Source organism: Dendrobates tinctorius, unplaced genomic scaffold, assembly GCF_039654945.1.
Source record: "Dendrobates tinctorius isolate UK_male_01 unplaced genomic scaffold, ASM3965494v1 ptg000020l, whole genome shotgun sequence".
Classification (NCBI taxonomy): domain Eukaryota; kingdom Metazoa; phylum Chordata; class Amphibia; order Anura; family Dendrobatidae; genus Dendrobates; species Dendrobates tinctorius.
The window spans coordinates 36,353,867-36,378,877 of NW_027361688.1; the positions used below are offsets into that span (position 1 = coordinate 36,353,867).

Genomic DNA, 25,011 nt, shown 5'->3' on the forward strand with positions numbered 1-25,011 from the left:
GCGGCTTTCCACCTGCGGATTTGTAGAATGGAGCAGGTGGAAAACTGCAGCAAAACCGCAAAAAGAAGTCACATGCTGCTTTTTTTTTTTCCCCGCACAAAAACCGCACGGAAAAAACGCAGCATGTGCACAGCGTTTTTTTTTTTTTACATAGGCTATAATGATACTGTAGAAACCGCACCGTGTGCACAGACCCTTACTGTTCCCATACACAGTGGATGGAGTGGTGGCGAACTACGCGCACTACAGCTCCCATACACAGTGGCTGTGAACCATTCGCACTACTGCTCTGATACAGTGGATGGAGTGGTGGTGAACCATGTGCATTCAAGCAGTAACCATGGGATTGGTGGAGCTCTGATGGCGGGCATAGATCACAAACGCTGATGGGCAGCAATGATGTGAATCGATTTGCACATCCCATCTAATCGGCCATGATAGTGGTCTGTGGCTGCTGGAATGGGAAAGGACGTCAATGGATATTACCAGCTGGTGTCTCTGGCTCTTCCTTTGATTACCCTGCCTGGCATAATGTCACACTGCAACAATGTTGTAACTGCAGGCCGGCTAATCAAAAGAAGAGCCTACAGGTAAGAGGCGGGATTCTCCCTAACATTACAGCAGTCCAGACCACTGTCATGGCCGATGGAACAAGACGTGTGAATCAACCCATGCACAAATTCTAGTCTTGGGATAGCACCCACAATTTACAATGGGTCATTTCCAGATAGACCAGTAAAGGGGTCTTCTGGGGAAGTCATACAAGGATGGTATATTTTCAGGCCTTCAATGCTGGACCAGAAATGTCAGACTCCCACCGATCAACACAAGTAGGGAGGGAGTGAAAAATTAATATTAGTTTCCCAGTAATATCTACGGTACATGGCAAGTATTGGTTTCATCAGAAATTACATAAGGGAGTAAGAAAAATTATTAGCGCAATGGATAAAAATACAAACCAACTCACTTCTTGTCGCTCTTGTATAACTGTGTTTCACAAAGAAGACACTGGTCAGATGGAGACTCGTAGACGTTGGCCCAGGAGGTCTGCTCTATGGTGACCGTGCCATCGCTGACATCAGAGAGCACTAGCCGAGAACTATTCAGCTCTTGGATCAGACTGAATGTTTCGGATAATTCAGACTCATTCTCGGGGATCTGAACAGATTTGCGGAGGAGCTGCACGGTGGACTGTCGCTGGACTTCTTTTTGGCTTTGGGAAAGAGACTCGGGCACACTCAGGTCAGTGGAAATACAAATGGGGGATTCCTGTAATAATAAATTGTCTATTAGACATGATCAGCGACAGCTATGTCAGAGCGAACGCCGGCGGTGAGATACACTGTGCTAGACGGAGGCAACACAAAGGAGGTCTCCTCCATATCAAAGCTGTCTCAATGGCATCATCTACTTGTTTAATAACTTGTTTAAGTAGTGGGAAATATTTTTTTCAGTGCACAATGACAGTGCGCTCCTTCACTGGCTCTAATTAAAAGTGACGAGCTGCCAAAAGAGTGCACTGTCAGCGCAAATTATAAGGAGAATTTAGAATATAAAAAAACGTTAGTTTCAGACCACCCTTTTAAGTCCATGTCTTATAGGGTAATTACCTCCAATAGGTGGCACTAGTGAGACAGCTTTATTTCTTCTTGAGGAGAGCTAATATGCATACCTTTTTTCCCAGGAAGCATTGCCTGGCCTATAAGACTCACACATCAGAAGAAAGTCCCCACAAAGATAATCAGTACCCACTACATATTTTTTGATCTTTGCGTACAAAAGAACACTTATATCTGATTGGGGGCTTAACTAAATACTACTTGTCCTATCACAATGCGGTCAAGACTGATCTGCAAAACATTTAAATATATTGTATGTCAGTATACAGATGACGGCTGCAGCTAGGGACTATATAAAGGTCGCCGTACAGATTTTTCAACCAATGAGATAATATAGCTGTCTGACAACAAATCTTGAGGTTGAGATCAAGTTCTCAAGTCGAATGTGGCCAAGAATGGGACCGACTTGGGATTCGGTGGGGTTTCAGCTGAAGAACTGTGACTAATCCGACTTTTTATATGTCGGAGTCCCATAAAAGTGTATATTTAGGTGATCTCTAGTAAACAAGACATGACATTTATTTGGAAATCGTGTATAAAGACTCACAGCTATAGTTTCTTTCTCTGCTTTGTCCTTTGATAGACTGAATCCACAGTTAGGACAGGTTTTCGGCTTATGTCTGTTGGTATACATGAAATTGCAGAAAAGATTTTTACACTTTCCTCTCCCCCGCTGTGTAGCTAAGCCCAGGTCCTGAAAAAAGAAGACAGAATGGAAGTTGTCATGTAATTTTCCTTCTAATTGTGGCCTGCCATGGGATTTTGAACAACTTGGCAAAGTATAGAAGGAAAATAAATTGTCTAATATTTATCAGTCTTCACGTTTTTTTTTTGTTTTTTTTAATTTTACATGGAAATGACCTTCAATCCTTGCGTCTTATGAATACCTCATTGCAATGGATGAAGCTCAATTCAGAAATCTGCATCATGTCTGAATTTCACTGGTTTGTATGAAAACTCATCAGCACCCTGCATACAGGAACTGTTTAAAAGCTACCTCCGGTCGCTGTGGTATGAAGCAGATGCCAGCTTGGTAAAACAGCCAGCAAACCACCCTGCATTGAGTGAGCTCAGCTCTTGGGTCCGCTCCATTAACATGCACCTGAAACTGAAATTACTGGAATGTCAGGGATCAATAGCAGCATTAGAAATGATTAAACAGCAACAATCAGAGCAAGCTCCGTTTGCTGCTGTTAGAAGCAGATGCCAGCAGGGTAAAACAGCCAGCGAATCGACATGTGCTGAGCAAGTTCAGATATTGGTTTGGCTCCATAAACCTGCACGCGACATAGAAATTATCCTATTTCAGGAGGGGTTTAATACCGCACATTTACATTGTACTTTATTTAGTTGCAGAATTTTAATGCAGATTTCAAACCAAAATTCTGCATCAAATACGCAATGTGTTAACCCTAACAGGAACATTTTTACTTGTACAGGCTCTTATCTTTTGAAGATGAAGGCTGTGTATAAGTGATATACACCTACCAGGGCCACCGGGCAGCTATATTTATATGGTGGGAAGGAGTCGGTCACCACTTTTATCTGTGGCTGGGGTACAGGTGCCTGTAGGTCCGTTCTTACCTGACAATAAGGAACAAGCAAAAATGAAAGCATAATAATAATACTAATAATAATAATAATAACAACATACTATAAAAAAAGGAAAAATTATACAAAGTGGTAAAAGAGAAAACATTAATGCAACAAATCATTTCTTTTAGAGCATTTTTTCTGATAAAATAGAGTGACTTAAGACTGGAAGTTACTATAAGGGGGATAATCAACTACAAAAAGCTCCATTATTATTGCTGCATCCATTGCACTTTATTATTTGGTTTGGCAGACAGCTGTCTCTCCTATTGCCCCCATACACAGGACCGCGGTGAGCCGAGGGCTCCTATTTCCTCTACGAGCATGCTGCTGCCAAAGGAGTCTTACCTCTCTGCCGAACAAAAGGATAATCTGCTGAAATTCTAGTGGCCAGATCCCCATGTCAAAAAGCCCCCCATACACATTAGATGGTCAGCAGATCCTGTGGAAATCAATGAGCTTGGCAAACTTTCATCTAATGTATTTTGGGTACTTAACCCACCCAAAGGTGATGTCCAATTTGCACACAATAGAGGACCTCCCAACGTTGTCACAAAGAAACACTTTAGTCTTCGGCACAGATACCTCAGACATTTCCTGAATACAATCTCTTTCCATATGACCTCGTAAGGCATATGGTCATCATCGTCGAGGGGTTTCCTGCATGAGGCCATCTATGATACAAAGATCTATCATGTCATGAAAAAGCATGTGACGTACCAGCCAAAAAGATAAATGATTTGTAGCAAGCTAGTGAATAATAAACACAAAAATAAAACTAATCCACTTTATTTAAACGGGTTAAAAAAGAACCAAGAGGTTCTTAGTAAAAAGGAGATTTTTGTGTACTCACCTTAAAATCTCTTTCTCTTAGCCTTTAATTGGGGGACACAGAACCGTGGGTGTTATGCTGCTGTCCACTAGGAGGCGACACTATGCATAATCTGAAAAAGATTAACTTTGGCTCCTCCTCTGCAGTATACACCCATGGACGGCGTCAGCCTTCTCCAGTTTTGTGCAAAAGCATTAGGAGGAATATACCAGAAACATAACCATGCCTGTAAGAAGGCTACTATAAACGAGCTCAAACAATATGAGAACCCAACCGTAACCACGGCCCGCAAGGGCAACAGGGTGGGAGCTGTGTCCCCCAATTAAAGGCTAAGAGAAAGAGATTTTACGGTGAGTACACAAAAATCTCCTTTACTCCTTGTCGCCTAATTGGGGGACACAGAACCGTGGGACGTTCCAAAGCAGTCCCTGGGTGGGAAGCAGTGGACGAATATTGTACTGACAGTTTCCTAAATTTGGGGTACTGCCGCTTGCAGGACCCGTCTACCCAGGCTCGCATCCGCTGAGGACTGGGTATGCACTCTGTAGTGTTTTGTAAATGTGTGCAGGCTAGTCCAAGTGGCTGCCTTACACACTTGATGTGCCGAGGCTTGATGCCGAATGGCCCAACAGGCCCTTACCGCCCGCGTAGAGTTAGCCGTGATACCGGCCGAAAGAGGAGAATTGACAAAGTGGTAAGCCTCTTGTATGGTGGACTTGATCCACCTAGCAAGGGTTGGCTTTGGAAGCCGGTAGGCCCTTGCGAACGACTTCTGGAAGAAGGAAAAGTGAATCAGACTTCCGGAAGGGAGCAGTCCTAGACACGTAAATACGCAATGCCCTGACAAGGTCAAGCATATGCAGAGCCTTCTCCACTCTATGAACAGGAACCGGGCAAAGCGATGGTAGTGATATTTCCTCATTGAGGTGGAAGCTGGATACAACCTTCGGAAGGAAGGATGGGACTGTACGGAGAACTACCTTGTCCTGATGGAAAACCAGGAAGGGTTGTCTGCAGGAAAGAGCTGAAAGTTCAGACACCCTGTGTAGCGAGGAAAACCACTTTCTGTGATAGAAAGCGGAGTGAGACCTCCTTAAGGGGTTGAAAAGGAGGTGTCTGTAGTGCTGTCAAGACCAGGTTGAGGTCCCACGTCTCCAACGGATGTTTGTAGGGGGAAACCAATCGGGAAAACCCTTTGAGAAAAGTCTTCACTTGCGGCTTGTTAGCAATACGCCTCTGAAAGAGCACTGAAAGCGCTGACACCTGGCTCTTAAGTGAGCCCAGGGATAGCCTGGCATCCAGGCCTGACTGAAGGAAACCGAAGACCTTTGGAAGAGAGTAGGGGAGTGGGATGTGCCAACAAGATTCGCATCATGTGAAGAAAGCCTTCCAGGTACAATAGTAAATCTTGGCTGAAGTTGGCTGTTGAGCCCTGATCATGGTTTAAACAACGTCCAGTGAAAAACCTGCTTGGGTCAAAACCCAGGTCTCAATGGCCACGCCGTCAAATTGAGAGCCCCTGAGTTCTGGTGGAAGAACGGGCCTTGTGACAGAAGGTCGGGATGTGTGGGGAGACGCCAGGGAGCGTCTGCTGTGAGTTGCACGACGTCGGCGTACCATGTATGCCTGGGCCAGTCTGGAGCGATCAGGATGGTGGGAACACCCTCTTGTTTGATCTTCCTCAGGTCTCTGGAAATCAGGGGGAGGGGTGGAAAAATGTACAGAAGCTGGAACTGGGTCCAGTCCTGAACCAGGGCATCTGCTCCGAGCGACCGCGGATCGCGCGTCCTGGCCATGAAACTGGGAACCTTGGCATTGAGATGGGATTCCATCAGATCCACGTCCGGGGTCCCCCCAACAATGGCAGATCTGACGGAAAACTTCGGGATGGAGAGACCACTCCCCCGAGTCCATTCCTTGACGGCTGAGATAGTCGGATTCCCAGTTGTCCACACCCGGAATGTGGACCGCAGAGAGTACCGACCTCGCATCCTCCGCCCAGTGTAAGATACATGTTACTTCGTTCATCACCTGGATGCTGCGGGTGCCGCCTTGATGGTTCACGTATGCCACCGCCGTGGCATTGTCCGACTGTACTCTGATATGAGAGTCTGCTAGCAAGTGATGGAAGGCTTTCAATGCCAGGAAGATGGCCCGAATTTCCAGGATGTTGATGGGCATGGTCGCTTACATTGGTGACCACTTGCCTTGTGCTCTGTGATGTAGGTGTACCGCGCCCCAACCCGTAAGGCTTGCGTCGGTGGTCAAAACCTTCCAGTGACCGGAGAGAAAGGATTTTCCCCTTGCAAGCGAGGTTGGCTGGAGCCACCAGTGCAGGGACCTCCTGGTTTTCGCTGATAACCAGAAACGGATTCCTGTCCCAGGACTTGAGGATGGCCAGTTGAAGGGGTCTGAGGTGAAACTGGGCAAATGGTACCGCCTCCATTGCCGCTGCCACCCTGCCCAGTACCCTCATGGCATAGCGGAGAGATCGGGGAAAACTGCGGAGGAGAGTGTGAACTCCCAAACGGAGGGCCAGTGCCTTGTCCCTGGGGAGGATCACCAGACCCCTGGAGGTGTCGAATAGCATCCCCAGGAAGGTCAGAGACTGACTCGGGGTACTCGAGGACTTCTGTAAATTGACTAACCATCCCAGGCGACTCAGAGTGTTGATCGTGATTGAGACGTTGACCTCGCAGTCCTTGAAGGTGGGGGCCTTGATGAGAAGGTCGTCCAGGTATGGAACGACTACTATGCCTCTGGAGTGCAGAACGTCCATGGTAGCTGCCATGACCTTTGTAAATGTTCTGGGAGCCATGGCGAGACCGAACGGGAGGGCCACAAACTGGTAATGGTCTTGGTTGATTGCGAATGTGAGAAATCTCTGATGGGCGGGAGCAATCGGTATATGCAGGTATGCGTCCTGTATGTCTATGGAGGCGAGATATTCTCCTTTCTCCATGGACGCAACGATTGACCGGAGGGATTCCATGCGAAAGTGACGAACTCGAACATACTTGTTGAATTGCTTGAGGTCTAGTATGGGTCGGACGCTGCCTCCCTTCTTGGGCACCACGAACAGGTTGGAGTAGAACCCTCGGAAGCGCTCGTCTGCTGGAACCGGTATTATGACTCCTGCTTGCAGGAGGGATGAAACCGCTTGATGGAAGGCTCGAGCTTTGAGTGGAGGTTTTGGAGGGACAGAGAGAAAAAACCTGTGCGGTGGGCTGGTAGTAAACTCGATCTTGTATCCTGAAGACACTATTTCCTTGACCCACCTGTCTTCTGTAATAGGCAGCCAGACCTGCTGAAAGAGTAGCAGTCGTCCGCCTACAAGTGGGATGTTTTCCGGAGGGCATGAGTCATGATGAAGGAAAAGTCTGAGCTTTCCCTCCCTTGGATTTTGCCTGGCTTGCCTTTGACTGCCAGTTTCTGTCCGGCCTCTGTGCCGCCCGTGTGTTGTCCCTGCGAGGGGAACGGTTACGATTTTGTGCCGGGCGCGAGACGGACCAGCCTGAAGAATTCCGAAAGGATCGGAAACGAGATTGATTACGTCTTTTAAACGTGCGTTTTGGTTTTAGCTGAGGGTGGGAAGTACTTTTACCCCCGGTAGCATTGGATATCATTGTATCCAGCTTTTCACCGAAAAGACGGCCACTGAAGTACGGGAGATTTGTTAGGGACTTTTTTGAGGCCGTATCCGCCTTCCATTCTCTTAGCCAGAGAATACGCCGGATTGTGATGGCGTTTGATGCTATTCCCGCTACCCCTCTTGCCTTGCAGAATCCAACGCTGCATGGACCATGTAATCTGCCACTACTGCAATTTGCATCGCCTGGTCCGCCAGCTGAGGATTTGAAGCTTGGAGGCCCTGTTGTAATAGATCAGCCCAGGCCATAATGGCCTTGGCTGCCCAAACTGAAGCAAATGCGGGAGCCAAAGAGCCACCTCGAAGATTGAACGAGCCATGCGTTCTACCTGTTTGTCTGCTGCGTCCTTGAGGGTTGAGCTGTCCAGCAGCGAGAGAAGCGTTTGTGCTGCCAGCCTAGAGTCTGGAGGATCCACTTCAGGCGGATCTGTCCAATCCTTAGTGTCCTTCTGTGGGAAGGGGTACTTTGCCTCCAGGTATTTGTGATTGGCGAATTTTTTCTCAGGCTGCGAAAAATGCTTAGAAAGTATTTTTTGAAATTCCGGGTGATTAGGAAAGACCTTAGATGGTTTCTGAACACTTTCAAAGGAAATCTTGTGTTCTGGTACTTCAGGGGTTGGATCAGAAATGTCCAGCACCCGAAGGATGGAAGAGATTATATCCTCAACTAGCACAGTATTGCTAGGGGGACAAGGGAGCAGAGCGTTCTCTTTTTCGTTATCTGAGTTGGAGTCACATATGCCCTCTGAGTCTTGCGCATCGCTAAGGAGCTCCCTAGCGAACTAGGGCGGAGGTGTTCTGTGGTCTGGGATCGTTGTGGAGATCCACATTGTCTTTCTCTATCAGGGGACGGTCTCGGTGACCTGTAGCCACTGTGCCTCTCCCTGGAGGGGGAAGACCTAGTGCTATGTGAGGACGCAGATGAACGCGACCTGTGGGTCCGTTTACGTATCGAACTGTCGGAAGCGGCCTGTTCCTGAGACTGGACGTCCCTTTGCTGGGTAACGTTCATAGCCGAAACATGACTCTGCAGAGCCTGCAGTAGTGTGGAGGTCAGGTAATCTATAGACTATGTCATAGACTGCGACATCTTAGCCGCCCATTCCGGCGCAGTAGCGGCCGCAGAAGCGTTGGTAGGGACTTCTTGGGGTTCTGATCCTGTTTTTTGGGTACAGTCCCGGCAGTGCGGGTACGTGCTGCCGCTGGGGAGTGGCCTTGCAGGCTGTGCAGACTGCGTAAAAGCAGTCTTGCCTGGTCCTTTTCCTTGAGCCCGACATGATACCTATTCGCAGAGGCCCTACAGGGGTATCTACGCAGAGGAAAGGAGAAGTAGGGGAGCATTATAGGTTACCGGAACTCACAGCTGAGTACAGAGAACCCAGCTGTGATCTTACCCCACCGGTGTTCCCCCTAGGTCCAGCGCTGATAAATCCCACGTCCTGTGCCCCCCAGAGACCGCTGTGCTGCCTTCAGTTTCTTCAGGTGCAGCAAGATGGCCACCGGATTCTGAGGTGGAGGGGGAAGGGGGCGGAGAGCTGAAAAGGGCGTGCGGAGCTATGTAAAAGCGCGCCCTTCCTGTCTCGATCCGCCCCTTCTATGACACTGCAGTGTCATTTTTCGTCATTCGGGGGGGAGGGGGGGGGGGGGCCGTGAATAAGGCGGCAACTTCGGCTAGGCCGAAGCCGCGGCCTAAATTTGATAGCTCATGCCCAAAAGGGATCCAGGACGGCGCGGTTGTCCGGGGGAGGGTCGAATTCCAACCAGACCCCCCCCGGATTAAACGGTAGGCTAGCGGTTGGGACATGAGCGCCACCTGGGCTCTGTGGGGGTCCCTTTGAGGCGCTATGCAGCTGGTGCTGCCGCAGAGACAGGGGCGCAGGGAGCCCTGTCTCTGACAAGTGCCAGCCTGCCTGCACCTCCCCCGGTCCAAACAGGAGCCCGCAGCTGGGCTGGGGTCCCTGGACATGTAAGTGGCCGAATGGTGCCTGGTACAGGCCCTACCTACGGTGTCTCAACCTAATGCCCCCAGAGGGGGATTAGGGAGGGTGCTGCTGTCACCGTCAGGGGGCTTCGTCCTACCCTCGACCTCAACCCACAGCACAAGGAACTGGGGAAGGAGGGGGGGGGGCCTCGACTTCGAACCAGTACCCGAGGGACTGGGGAAGGAGCGACATGGGGAAGAGCCATCTCGACCTCAACCGGGTACCCCTTAATAGGGGACCGAGGAGGGAGCCATGCCGGGAGTCTCACTTGGAGACCCGCTTTTCTTCATCTGTAATCCGTTGAAAAAATTAAGGAAATAAAACGGATGAGAGAAAAAAATCTTAGGTGTGCCTCCTTGCGACACTAAGCAAAAACTGGAGAAGGCTGACGCCGTCCAGGGGTGTATACTGCAGAGGAGGAGCCAAAGTTAATCTTTTTCAGATTATGCATAGTGTGGCCTCCTAGTGGACAGCAGCATAACACCCACGGTTCTGTGTCCCCCAATTAGGCGACAGAGTAAGTGCACGTGAGACAAAGAAAGACAAACAAAATTGCATCTGCGACAACCAGGCCACCAAATTTCAAAAAGCTATAAGGCTTATTATTCTACTGACAGTACCAGGAGATATATCTTGTGTTCCTCCCTTACATAGGGCTAACTTTAAAGGGAATCTGTCACCCATTTTTAGTGATATCATGTAAAGATATCACCCAATTGTGCGTCCCATAAGGATTCTATTAGGACTTTTGATTCCCCCCAACCCCGCATAAATACCTTTTTTATCTTGGTGAAGATGTATGGAAATCGCTGCAGTCCGGACCAATGGGTGTGGCTTATTCGCCCCCCCCCCCCTCCTCGGCTTGCTGAACGTAATCTTCATCTGTGAATATCACAGATGCCGTAGTTTTCCGCGCTTGCGCATTGAAAAGGCCCCAACTGTGGGCAAAGCATATAAACGGTACTGCGCATGTGCCAGTATTTTTCAGCGCGGTCTATGCCCCGGAAGTCTTCACATGCAGGACACACTTCTGGGGCATGGACCGCGCTGAAAAATACCGGCGCATGCGCAGTACCGATTATATGCTTTGCTCACAGTTGGGCAAAGCATACTGCGCAAGCGCCGAAGGCCTTTTCAATGCGCAAGCGCAGAAAACTATGGTATCTGTGACATTCACAGATGAAGATTACGTTCAGCAAGCCGAAGGGGGGGGGGAGAAGGCGAATAAGCCCCGCCCATCAGACCGGGGCGATTTCCATACATCTCCACCAAGATAAAAAGGTATTTATGCGTCAAAGGTGCGGGGTCAGGGGGAATAAAAAGTCCTAATTGAATCCTTATGGGACGCACAACTGGGTGATTATCTTTACATGATATCACTAAAAATGGGTGACAGATTCCCTTTAAGAACCGTTGGTGCCTAGCAAAGCATTCACCTTATTCATAATTCATTGGAGGCACTCTCCTAGATGAATGCTTAAAAAAGTCTGTTATATAGCATTATTGCTTAGGAACACGTAGGTTGACTCTGCAGTAAATGAATGCATACAGGTATCAGACTAAATAGGAGCATAGAATAAGTGGCATAATTCATTGGAGGCACTCTCCTGAATGAATGCTTAGAAAAAGTCTATGTTATATAGCATTATTGCTTAGGAACAACACATAGGTTGACCCTGCAGTAAATGAATGCATACAGGTATCAGACTAAATAGCAGCATAGAATAGGTGGCATATGAAGCAAATCAGAACGTACATGATGATGAATAAGTCATATAGCTCATTTCTCAGTATGAGCACACAACATCCTTATAAATAAATTACATGACTCACAAAAAACAGCATAGGTCATGGAGGGATTTGGTGCAGCAGCACTGGGACCCTCCTCACATCTAATACCCCCTTTTCCCTCCCGACGCGTTTCGCTATATCCAGTTCATCAGCAGAGTTTCTGAATACCATTTAATGCCTGCCATTCCTGAGCATAAGGGTATGAAATGGTACTCAGAAACTCCACTGATTAAATGCTGTATAACAGACTTTTTTAAGCATTCATTTAGGAGAGTGCCTCCAATGAATTATGAATAAGGTGAATGCTTTGCTAGGCACCAACGGTTCTTAAAGTCAGCCCTATGTAAGGGAGGAATATATCTCCAGGTACTGTCAGTAGAATAATAAGCCTTATAGCTTTGTGAAATTTGGTGGCCTGGTTGTCACAGATGCGATTTTGTTTGTCTTTGTCTCACGTGCACTTTCACTAAGATCCATTTGGTTCTTTTTTAACCTGTTTAAATAAAGTGGATTAGTTTTGTTTTTGTGTATATTATTCACTAGCTTGCTACAAATCAAAGACCTAACATATCCATGACTGACGGGATCAGAAGCTAAAACGCCGGCCGAGGACGATGCGCCTATTATGACTAAGAGGTACGGCTTCTTCCAGACCCACTTCCCTTGGTCTTTCCAAGGTTATACATAACCACGAGGACCAGCTCCTTGTACTTGTCAACCTAGTCCTACTGGCGCTTTACAGTAGGTTTTATCATAAACACCGCAGCGTCTCAATGTTAAACATACACGGCTGCAGTAACAGAGGCGAGAGTGATCAGCTTGCGTCCACCTTCCTCAGCTACAATATGACATTTCTGCAAAGAAATAATCCCCCCTGACGAAACACGTATATGTATATTTACCGTGATGTCCTGAGTCACTGGCTGCTGTAAAACCACTTGCCCCAGCTGCTTCAATGTACTGGCCTTTAGCCCGGTGGACGAGATAAGGTTGTGAGTATCTGCAAGAGAAGAGTTTTTACTTTTTTCATTGTCATTTCCACTTTGTTATAAGGGGTATTGTTTCTCCTTGTGGAGAGTGGTAAGCCAAGCCTGGCGTGTCACGAGTGAGGAGACTTATAAGCCATGCATTCCATTTGCTAATTGTAGCATGCATGGCTTATAAAAGTCTCCTCACCCTGACATGCCCGGCATAGCTTGTCATTCTCCATAAGGAGAAACAATACTCCTTTCACCACAGTCCACTCTCATCTAGCCAAATCAGATCTCATACTTTGCACTGATGAAGAGCAACACCCCGAAACACGGTTTCTGCAAATTGACATTCTGTATTGGCTTTTCTCCTAAGTCATTTTAAATATTTAATTTCCAAGAGGAGCACGCATGGCTTATAAGTATCCTCACTCTGACAATTTGCATATTCAATTTTTAAAAAATAAAATTAAAAAATAACTTACTAAGTGTAGCTCCAAATGGTCATTGCTCACCCGTTCTCAGCGGAGCAATAGCTGCAGTTTTCAGCAGTTTGGACTACACTAATGATCCCCTACATACAGACTGCCACAAGCTCCACATAATCTATACCTGCAGTAGGGCGCCAGTAATAGCTACCGTAGTAGCATTGGTGTGAATCGATCCACAGGCTTAGGGCCAATGTCCATGACAGTAATCTTAGGCCGCAGGACGGGAGCCCTGAGAACCGCCACTTATCTGCAGCTCTTCTTTTGATTAGCTGATCAGGCGCGAGATGATCGTTGCGAGATGAACGTTGCGAGATGAACATGTGACATCGTTCTAGGTTGGCCAATCAAAAGAAGAGCCATGTATGTCGGAAGGTAGGAGGCGGTTCTCGTGGCTCCCGTCCTACAGCCACACATCACTGACGTGGGTCATGCAAATTGTTCAGCGCCAACGCTAAGCGCTCTGTATAAAAAAAATGTAAATTCTTGAAGAATGAATCCTTCTGTCTCTGACCTTTCCAGTAACCACTTTAGAGAAATGTGGTCATCAGGAGCAATGTTTAAGGGGTACGTCTGGTTTCTAGTGAGTTAAAGAAGGATTTTAGGTACTCAGTAAAAAAATCTTCTTCTTGGAGCCTTCATTAGGGGGACACAGGTAACCATGGGGGTCAGCAATAGCGACACCAGCGTTCCGATTGTTCCTTGGGACGAATCGCCTGCATCTAGCAGCCATGCTGAGTGGAGCACCTGGGTGCATGGGATTCGTCCCGAGGAATGATCGGAACACTAGTGGCGCTATTGCTGCCCCCCATAGTATAGAAACCAGACATGCCCCTTAAACGTTGCTCCTGGTGACCACATTTATCTATTGGACCGTTGTGATCACGGATCGCCTGCAGATTCAAGGGACAAATCCACTTCCAAGTCATTTTATCCCGTAGCCAGAATGTATGGATAGTACATTATTACTTCCAACAGAGGAGCAAGTCTAGAGAAGCCGGGAAATGCAGCAGTACATCGCTCTTATTTCCTTATTTTATGGAACACCCCTTTAAAATGTTAAAACAGAATAATATCAGGAAAAACAAGAGCTTTTAACTGTAAGTAAAAGACTGCGGTTGCTCATTACCAGGTTTTAAAATGGTCAATGTGTTGCCTGCACCCTCCATGGTGATTCCTCTGGTCGCACTGGCCGGGGCTGGGAGTATCGCTCTTATAGGCTTGGACGCGGCCGCAAGTGGTTTAGCTGCACATTTTGTGTCTGCTTTAGGGGCTGATGAAGATGTCCTATAATAATAAGAAAAAAAGCAGAACAATATAAAAAAAAGTAAATATTAATCCAAACCTGTAGTGTTAAAGGGGTTTTGCAGTTTTGGAAAACCTGTCGCCCAGATGCAGTTTGTTGAAAAAAAAAAAAAAAAAAAACCTGGCTTATTTCACCTTTCCTGGGTCCAGTGCAGAGGCTCCCCTGCTGTTCCCGATGTCGGTCTTTGTCTGGAGTGCTGACGTCACGTCGAGAGCACTACAGCCAATCACTGAATGGCTGCAATGCTGTTAACACGACGTCAGAGCTGCAGTCAATAACAGACCCCGAGAGCAGAGGTAGAGACTCCGCACTGGACCTGGGGATGGTGAGTCAAGTACATGGTTGTTTATTTGTTTGTTACAATCTGCAGTCAGGAGGACAAACATTTTCTGAAACTGGAACACCCCTTAAATCTAACACCATAATAACTTTCTGGAATATTGCTTCCAGTCCTACATCAGGGATTGCAGGAATCTCAGGTTGGGCCACAAAGATCAGCGGAAAATCAGGACCAGTTGGCAGGATCCATGCATTTCTATGAAGCCTGGGTGACTCTATAGACATGGCTGTTGTTACCTATGCATTCTGATAGGACGAGCAGTGTCCGCAGCAACGGTTATCTATTTATTTCCTATTCCTTATAATAAGAGCACAGCTCAAGGATGAAATAAAAAACAAGAGGCAGTTTGAATATTAAATTTCTCAGAGGATCATTGCACGGCAAATAAGCCTCCTAATCTTGGCATGCCAGAGCCGGTATGTCACTCTCCACAAGGAGAAACGTTACCCATTAGACCTCAGTCCAGAGCCAGAGTCCAGATATAGAAGCGTTTTTACTTTTTTCAGTCTTAAACACCTTTTTTTTTTATAAGGAGTATTGTTTCTGCTTGTGGAGAGTGGCAAGCCAAGCCTTGCATGTCAGAGTGAGGAGACTTATAAGCAGTGCATGCTTCGCCTATGCAAATTGTAGCATTCATGGCTTATAAGTCTCCTCAGTCTGACATGCCAGGCTTAGCTTGTCAGTCTCCACAAGGAGAAACGATACTCCTTAAACTCAGTCAACTATCACCTAGGCAAATCAGTTCTCATACTACGCACTGATGAGGGGCAACACCCTGAAACACAGTGTCTGCAAATTGAGATTCTATTTTGGCTTTAATCCAAAGTCATATTGCAAGACTTGTTAAAGGGTCGATTGTGACTTGTAGGATCGCTGCTTCCAACAGGTGGCGCTATAGAGTTCAAGACCTCTTCCTCTTTGTAGAGGCAATGTGCATAAAAAAAAAGCACTCACTTTGAAGAAGAGGCTTGTGATGACCCTTTAGCTCGTCCAGACGTAGGTGGTTTCTCGGTCCTGTCGGCATCAATCTTCGCCGCCTGCGGACACTCTGCCTGCTCCGTCCCTTGTGTCTCATCATTGTCTTCTGCTATGAAATGAGCGTCTGAGACGATCACCTCTTCCCAGTCGTCAGTCTGGGCTAGCGTGGCAGCTTGTAGAATATGACTGACTGCCTCTGTATTCTCCTTCTCCGTTGCCTTTGACTCACTTGCAGTGATGGTGGACCGGTCATCCCGTCTGTTGGATGGCGGTGCAGCAGCATGTGCTGAGACAGGACCCTTTTCTTTTGATAGTTTCCCCTGCAATAACTCACAAATTAAAGTCCAATTACTTATATTTATGTGAATATTCTGATTAGGGAGATGATTAGGAGAGAAAGCGGGGGACACAAGTCAGTTTTGGCAATTAGTGGAAGACTGTCAATGATCTAGCAGTTCTCAACAATCCAGTGGATATATGTTACCTTGCTTAGGGTACCATTACACAAAACGATGTCCCAGCGATCCCACCAACGATCCGACGTGGATGGGATCGCTGGGACATTGTTAGCTGATCGCTGGTGAGCTGTCACATAGACCCCCCTCCAGCGATCAGGACCAGTGAGCACACTGGTTACCAACGTAAACATCGGGTTTCTAAGGGCCGCGGGGCCCTTAGAAACCCGATGTTTACCTTAGATACCAGCGTGCACTGCAGGCAGGGTGGGAGGTGGAGGCAGAGCGGCGCAGACAGACCGGCGTAGCTCTGCTATCTGCTACTCCGGTCTGACAGACTGGAGTAGCAGATAGCAGAGCTAGTCTGGTTTGTGCGCCGCTCTGCCTCCACCTCCCGCCCTGCCTGCAGTGCACGCTGGTATCTAAGGTAAACATCGGGCTTCTAAGGGCCCCACGATGTTTACTTTGGTAACCAGCGTGCAGCATCGCTCATCGCTGGCTCCCGCTGCCACACGCAGCGATGCGCGCTGGCCAGCGGGAAACCAGCGATGAAAAAACGGGCCAGGACGATCCAGCGCGATACCCCGCGGGGGGGACGATCGCTGCTGGATGTCACACACAGCGATCTCGCTGGAGAGATCGCTGATGTGTCACAAAATCAGCGAGATCGCTGTGTGTAACGGGCCCTTTAGACCAGAACAGCCTTTTAAATAAACAGGATTTTTTGGTTGCTTACCGTAAAATCTGTTTCTCGGAGCCTTCATTGGGGGACACAGAGACCATGGGTGTATGCTGTGCTGCCACTAGGAGGCTGACACTATGCACAAAAAAAGGTTAGCTCCTCCTCCGCAGTATACACCCCACCGACCGGCAGGGAATTCCTCAGTTAGTGAGAAAGCAGTAGGAGAAGAAACAGAATAGATTGAAAACAGAACAAACAACTCAACTGTAACCAATCAACCAAAGTAAGAACAGGAGTTGTAGAACATGGGAGGGTGCTGTGTCCCCCAATGAAGGCTCCGAGAAACAGATTTTACGGTAAGCAACCCAAAAATCCTGTTTTCTCGTTCGCCTTATTGGGGGACACAGAGACCATGGGACGTCCCAAAGCAGTCCCTGGGGTGGGAAACAAACTTCCATCAGGCCAGTGGACTCACCACTGCTGCCTGCAGAATCCTTCTACCTAGGCTGGCTTCCGCCGAAGCGTAGGTGTGGACCCTGTAGAATTTCACAAACGTGTGAACCGAAGACCAGGTTGCAGCTTTGCAAAGCTGCAGCGCGGAGGCTCTGTGGCGTACTGCCCGGGTAGAGTGCGCTCTGATCCCTGGAGGGGCCACTCGATGCTTAACCCGGTAGGCCTCCAAAATTGCCGATCTGATCCAGCGAGCAATAGTAGCTTTGGAAGCCGGGTGACCTTTCCGCGCCCCATCTGGAATGACGAAAAGAGAGTCTGTTTTTCGCAAGGAAGACGTCCTAGACAGATAGACTCATTGCCCTGACCAGATCCAGCTTGTTCAGGGACCGCTCCCGAGGGTGAGTTGGACTCGGACAGAAGGACGGCAGAACAATATCCTCATTGAGGTGAAAGGAGGACACCACCTTCGGAAGAAAAGAGGGCGGAGGCCGCAGAACTACCTTGTCCTGGTGAAGTACCAGGAAAGGAGAGCGGCAAGAAAGAGCCGACAATTCCGACACGCGCCGGATGGAGGTGATGGCCACCAGAAAGGCTACCTTCCAGGAGAGAAGGGAAAGGGAGACTTCTCTGAGAGGTTCAAAGGGAGAACCTTGCAGAACCTCAAGAACCAGATTAAGATCCCATGGATCTACGGGCGCTCGATACGGAGGGGCCGTGTGAGCCACGCCCTGAAGAAAGGTTTTGACCTGAGGGCGGGAGGCCAAAGTCTTCTGAAATAAAATGGAGAGTGCCAAAACTTGACCCTTCAAGGAACTGAGCGCAAGCCCCGCATCCAGCCCTGCCTGAAGAAACGCCAGAACGGAAGGGAGCGAAAAGCACATAGGCGCGATGTTATTGGCCTCACACCAAGTGAAATAGGCCTTCCAAGTACGGTAGTAAATTTTGGAAGATGATGGCTTCCTGGCTCGGATCATGGAATGAATTACTCGACCGGAGAATCCTGCCCTTTTCAAAACCTCGGTCTCAACAGCCACGCCGTTAAATTGAACGGCCGAGAATTGGGGTGGCAAATCGGACCTTGAGACAGCAGATCTGCCCTGTCTGGAAGCTTCCAGGGGGCGTCCGCGAGAAGGTTGACAATGTCCGCGAACCAAGACCTTCTGGGCCAATTCGGGGCGATGAGAATGACTGGAATTCCTTCTGCTTTGATCTTCAACAGCATGGGAAGAAGAGGCAGGGGAGGAAACAGGTAGGGGAGCTCGAACTGTGACCAAGGAATGGCCAGAGCGTCGGCGCCCACTGCGAGAGGATCTCGAGCTCTGGATACAAACAGTGGGACCTTCCTGTTGAGGCGAGAAGCTAGCAGATCTACGTCCGGGGTTCCCCAACGACTGAAGACCTGAAGAAATACCTCCGGGTGTAGGGACCACTCTCCTGCCGCGAGACCCTCGCGGCTGAGAAAGTCGGCGGCCCAGTTGTCTACGCCGGGAATGTGTACCGCGGAGATTGTCGGAATCGAAATCTCTGCCCACTGAAGGATCTTGGACACTTCTGCCAGGGCTGAGGCACTCCATGTCCCTCCTTGGAGGTTGACATATGCTACCGCTTTGGCGTTGTCTGTCTGAATCCGGACAGGCAGGCCCCCGAGGAGTCTGTCCCAGTGGACGAGAGCCAGATGGATCGCTCGTATCTCTAGAACGTTGATCGGCAGAGCAGATTCATGAGTCGACCAACGACCCTGAACAGTGTGATTGCGGAACACTGCACCCCAGCCGAGGAGGCTGGCATCCGTTGTTACAATCTGCCAATGAACAGGAAGAAAAGACCGCCCCAAGAGGATGAGAGGTGACGTCAACCACCAGTTGAGTGACCGCTTGATCCGGCATGAAAGACGAACAGGGCGATCCAAGGACAGAGCCGACCTGTTCCACCTCGACAGAATGGCATGTTGGATAGGTCTGGCGTGAAATTGGGCAAAGGGAACTGCCTCTATCGCCGCCACCATTTTTCCCAGGACCCTCATAGCTGTTCGGAGGGACGGAAATCGTGGGGTCTGCAGCGATCGCACAGCCTGCTGCAGGGAGAGAATCTTCTCTTGTGGGAGAAAGACCCTTGACCGACGAGTGTCAAACAGTAGGCCCAGAAACACAAGACGTTGAGTAGGGACCAGACAGGACTTTTTCCTGTTGATGATCCACCCGAAATCGGAAAGAGTGTCCAGGACGATCGTCAAACTTAGGCGCGCCTGCTGGAAAGAGGGAGCTTTGATCAGAATATCGGCGAGGTACAGAAAAAGAACGAGACCTCTGATCCTCAACAAGGCCATCAACGCAGCCACGATCTTCGTGAAGACTCTGGGAGCGGTGGCGAGACCGAAGGGCAGCGCGACGAACTGGTAATGTTCCTGGCGAACAGCAAAACGCAGGAACTTCTGACGAACTCTCTTGTTGAGCAGCTTGAGATCCAAGATGGATCGGACCGCCCCGTCTTTTTTCGGCACGACAAACAGGTTTGAATAAAACCCTGTAAACCGCTCCGATTCGGGAACAGGCACAATCACCCCGGGACTGAGGAGAGAGTCGATGGCCGTAAAGAACCCCGGGATCAAAGCTGGATCTTTTGGAGGACGGGATTCGAAGAAACGATCCCGTGGAAGAGAGATGAACTCTATCTTGTATCCTGACGATACAACCTCCCTGACCCAAGCGTCCTCTACCGAGGCCAGCCAGACGTCCTTGAAGAACAGGAGTCGACCTCCCAATTGGGAGGGACCCTCGGGAGTCCGAGGATAGTCATGTTGATGTGGGCCGACCCGATCCGGATCTGGATGGTCTGCCCCGCTTATAGTGGGAGCGTCAGGAGGGAGTGGGTCTGAAGGAAACTTTCTTCCTATCTTGGCGTGCCTGCGGTCTTTGCTGGTTGGAGGAGGTCTCCGCCGTATTGAAACGGCGGTAAGCCCGAAAGGGTCGAAACTGACGCCTCAGTGGGGGACTGCGAGGTTTGGCCTGAGGCAGGAGAGAACTCGTGCCTCCGGTGGCGTCCTTAATAATTTGGTCCAATTGGGATCCAAAGAGGCGCCCTCCCTGAATAGGCAGATTAGTAAGAGACTTTTTAGAAGACAGGTCCGCCTGCCAGGCCTTGAGCCAAATTGTACGTCGGATTGCCACAACGTTACTTGACGCCTGGACTGCGCAGGATGCGGCATCCAAAGAAGCAGAAAGCAGATAATCCCCCGCATGGGAAATCTGATTGGCAAGATCGGCCAATCGATCTGGTTGTGCTTTCTCTAGGATGCCCTAACGAAGATCCTCTGCCCAAGTGGCTATGGCTTTTGCTGCCTAAAATGAAGCAAAAATTGGGCATACCGCCGTCGAAGCCGCTTCGAAGGCAGACTTCGCTAGGGATTCTATGATCCCATCATTAGAATCCCTAAGAGACGCCACGCCTGAAAGCGGGAGAACCGTGTTATTAGAAAGCCTGGACACGGCCGGATCGACCGAGGGAGAAGCAGACCAGTTGTCCGTGAGCTCTTTAGCAAACGGGTACAGAACGCCGAGACGCTTCCCTCGTTGAAAGCGTCTGGTCAGATCCCCTCTTTCTCTGGTAAAAATCTTTCCAAACTCGGAATGTAAAGGGAATACCCTGGAGGGTGTTTCCTCCCGTCTGAACGAAACCTCCTGATTTGAGGATTTCGCAGGGGGGTCAGCAATGTCGAAGGTCTGGTGGATCGCTGCAATGAGGTTCTGCACAGTAACCCTCATGTTCGCATCCTGATCCGAATCCAGCTCTAAGATCCCCTCAGATGATCCGTCCGAGAGCGCTTCACCTGACTCGGGAGAGGAGGCCCGGGAGGGATGCTGCCGAGAAGGACTATGTGGTGACATGGGGCGAGGAGAGGAATCCGGCTGGGGATCCTGCCTGGGTCTTTTGCGACTATCGCTGGCCGACTCAGATGGAATCTCTCGGGACCTGCTGGACCCTGTAGAGGTGTCCAGGGGCAGCTTATCCAGGACGGCTACTAGGGTCTGAGACACCCTGGTGAGGTCTGCCACTGACTGTGATAGAGACGAGGCCCAGCCAGGCATGGGGGGGGTTCACTCTCGCCTGGGGCCCTAGATGGCTCCTGGTCGGCGTCAGGCTGAATAGGGTTGCTACAATCCAGGCAGAGGGAAGTGGACTGACCTGAGGGAAGTTTGCGACTGCAAGAAGAGCACGCAAAGTACTTAACTAAGGTGCAAGAGGAGGCAGGAGGACGAGAGCGGTCAGACTTAGAATTAGACATACTGACGGACAGTCACTGAGGCAGTGCCGGAAGGTTGGGGGACAGGAGGCAGAGGAGGGTGTCAGTCTGCAGTCGCAGAGCTACTCACGGTCCGGTGTCCTGTCACAGCTTCCAGCAAAAGAAGTGCACGGCTTGTCTGGGCTTGCAGGGGGCACGGCAGATAAGACAGCGTCCGGCTGACAGGCTGTGAAAATGGCGGCAGCCTGAGAACAGAGCAGGAAGCGCGCACTTCCCTGCAGAGACCGAGGAAGAAGATGGGCGGGGCTAACCGCCGATGTTAAAAATGGCGCCGTCCTATCCAGACTGGGGTGGGTGGAGACAGCGCCGCCTCGGGGAGACTTAGCGTGAGGGGAGAAGGCGGTGGGCAGGCTTAAAGCGGGCGGGAGGAAAGCCCACCCGAGAAAGAAGGCGGGGGGCGTGGCCGCGGCGCAGGACAAGGCCCAAGATGAAGCCGGGGCCTGGATTAGATGAGGCGGCCGCCTGTCAGCACGGGGCGGCGCGGAGGCCCCGCAGCACTGCCGCGGTGACCGCTCCTGAGGCTCGCTGGGGCCGGAAGGGAGAAACCCCCCCCCCTAGAAATGCACTGGGGGCAAGTTGCGGCAGAACAGGCCGAGAAGCCGGGGCCTGAATTAAATGCGGCGGCCGCCGGGAAGCGCGGGCGGCGCGGAGGCGTCGCAGTACCGCCACAGTGACCTCTGGGGCTGCCGAGGAGAATGGGACCCGGGCCTCATACTTACCCTCCGTCACTATAATAAAGGTACCTTCATCCAGTGTGTGTTGTCACGAAGAGTATCCGCGCCTCATCCAACCGACAGGCTCTGGTAGGCGAGTGGGTGGGAGGCGGGGGACGAGGACCATCTGGATCGCCTGACACACATCCGTGTACGGTCTCCTGGTCCTGCTGTAGAGACCTATGAGGATACGGGGTGGCAGTACACGCCGTACTCATAGTCTCTTTGTGGGAGTACAGTTGTGACTGTTCACACTGTATCCCTCCGGAAACCTGAAAAGGAACGACGCACAACGAGGTAGATATGGGTCTAATGAAAGACCCGTGTCCACCTCCTACTGACACTAAGCTAAACTGAGGAATTCCCTGCCGGTCGGTGGGGTGTATACTGCGGAGGAGGAGCTAACCTTTTTTTGTGCATAGTGTCAGCCTCCTAGTGGCAGCACAGCATACACCCATGGTCTCTGTGTCCCCCAATAAGGCGAACGAGAAAAAGGGTTTTCCTACTATTGTAAGCGATCGATCAGTGCAAAATTATGTGGCGGCGACCTCCATCAATCCTTAAAAAGGGCTTTCCACTATATTCTCACAATTCAAGGGAATCTGTCAGCAGGTTTTTGCTATTTAATTTTAGAGCAGCAAAATATAAAGCCTGATTCCAAGAATGTGTCACTTATTAGGCTGTGTGTTGAAGTTACAATACAATCAGTATTTTATCAGCAGATTATCACTGAAGGACTAGGACTCACGTGCAGAGCAGTCAAGCTAATGTGCAACCCCGCCCCCACCACTGATTGGCAGCATGCTGAAAACGTACACAGGAAGCTCCCAATCCGGGGTTATACACAGCTCAGCATTCTGAGCACTGCTAGATTTACAGCAGATAAAACAGGCATTCTATTAAAACTGCAGCAAGCAGCCCAGTACGTGACAAATCTCCAGAATCAGGGTCCGTGCTGCTGTCAGATTACATAGCAAACACCTGCTGACAATGTTAGCTATTTGCTGTTACTTCTTTGCGGTGTTTCCAAGCAGTGGATTTTTACCTATTCTGATCCCAAAGATGGATATTGTGACGAAGGGGCAGAAAAGCAGTTCTCCATGTATGCCATTAATATATACTTACCTTTGGAACCCATTTACCACCTAGGAACTGATTGCAGACAGGACATTTAGGAGGCTTGTGTCTTGTCACGTAAGAAAAAGTGCAGGTGGGGTTGGTGCAGTTCCCGCGTCCTCTTCTCGTGTATGTGGTCGCCTGCGGCATAGAAACGAAATGTATTATTCTCATGCTATTACAGTAGTTAAATGAATTACTTATTACAAAATAAGTCCTACAAATGTCCTACAATGTCCTAAAATCAGAAAAAATAAACAATTTTAAAAAAATATAGCCGGGGCTCATCTGTAGATATGCAAGATCAGTCATTATAAAACACATAGACACAAACAAAGAAATGTACAAAAAGTGTGTGAGCCAAAAAAATAATTACCGCGGCCGGGTTTTCTTTTGTATAAATATTAACTACAAAAACAATCCCGTATGCTATTACTCACCAATTTGATAGTTCGGGAGGGTTCTGTGAGGGAGCGACTAGTTACGGGCATCATAATATACTGGGAGGCAGGGGGTGCAGTGCAGGGCTCATCTGCGTCCTGTGTGAGACACGAGAGAAGCAATCAATACAAAGTAACCCAGTAAAATGAGAGGAAAAAGGTCCTGTGACCCTCATTCATTGTAAAATACGTCTAAGGGTATGTGCACACGGTGCGGATTTTGCTGCGGACCCGCAGCGGATTTGCCTCTGCGGATCCGATGCAGATCCGAAGGCATTGTACACGCATTGTACAGTACAATGAAAATCAATGGGATTTCAAAACCGCAGTGTACATGTCAATTCTTTCTGCAGATTCCGCCTCGGTTTGACACCTGTTCCATTGTCCAGGTGTCAAACCGCTGGCAAATCCTCAATCCTGCTTAAAACAAACCTGATGCAAGAAGACATAGCTCGCTACAAATTAAATTAAGGTTGTGTTCACATCCATGTCAAAGGCTCAGTTCGGAGCCACCGTGGAGATTCCAGCAATTTTGAGGCATGACTGCCCCAGATGGAGCTGACTAAAGCGAAACACAAGTTGGGCGGATGTCATTTTTATGGCTATGATATGCATCTTTTTACCTATTGTTTAAAAGTAGAATAAGACTGCATGAACCTTACTTCCTTAAACAATGTTGTACGATTGCTCTGTGATCTTCCCTAGGACAGAGGTGGTTGTGTTTGCATGAACAGGGAAAGGAGCACATGTGCTCAGAAGCAGATTAACATGGTTATCACTCATAACTGGTGCTCATGGGAGGAAGAGAAGTCTTATCCCATTTCGAGGACCCCATTAATGTCAAACGGGGACAGTCGGTGGCTGCTGGTGCACAACGAGAAACAAATTTGTCACAGCCCTTTGGCTTCAATTGTAAATAGAAAGCACAAAGTAGAGATGTATAGACCTAAACCCGTAAATGAAATGGTTATTCACAAAATAAGTCAAAGGATGGATGAAACCTGCTGATTTATGGGGATCCAACTGCAATCCCAAGATAGGGGTCTGGAAGACCCATTCTGAATGGAGCAGAGGTGCGCGAGTTCTGTGCCCACTCCATCTGTCAGCAGGACTGCCATTGAAATGAGAGAACAGTGTTCAGCTTTCTCCGGCATTCCCATAGACAATGAATGAGGTACAAAGCTTTCATTTTGGAATAGCTGGGAGCCACAGCCACCAATGATCAAAAAGTTATCTCCTATCCATGAGATGACAGATCCAGTTCTCCAAAGGGGTATTACTGTCTGGGTGTGTTACTCTGTGC

At 49.1% G+C, this 25,011-nt stretch overlaps 1 protein-coding gene across 7 annotated transcripts in view; it reads right to left on the reverse strand.

Moving 5' to 3' along the window:
- HMGXB3 (HMG-box containing 3) overlaps positions 1-25,011 on the reverse strand; it is a 100,687-nt gene that overhangs the window by 59,967 nt on the left and 15,709 nt on the right. For 3 of the 7 annotated variants that reach the window (XM_073568001.1, XM_073567998.1, XM_073567996.1), the window contains exons 5-12: positions 23,709-23,807; positions 23,278-23,409; positions 15,526-15,878; positions 14,055-14,212; positions 12,369-12,466; positions 3,108-3,203; positions 2,167-2,313; positions 968-1,269 (exon numbers count right to left, since the gene is read on the reverse strand). In XM_073568001.1, coding sequence (XP_073424102.1) covers positions 968-1,269; positions 2,167-2,313; positions 3,108-3,203; positions 12,369-12,466; positions 14,055-14,212; positions 15,526-15,878; positions 23,278-23,409; positions 23,709-23,807 — 1,385 coding nt within the window. The remainder of the gene's footprint in view (positions 1-967; positions 1,270-2,166; positions 2,314-3,107; positions 3,204-12,368; positions 12,467-14,054; positions 14,213-15,525; positions 15,879-23,277; positions 23,410-23,708; positions 23,808-25,011) is intronic. The other 4 variants (XM_073567999.1, XM_073567997.1, XM_073568000.1 and 1 more) reach the window with 2 other exon arrangements.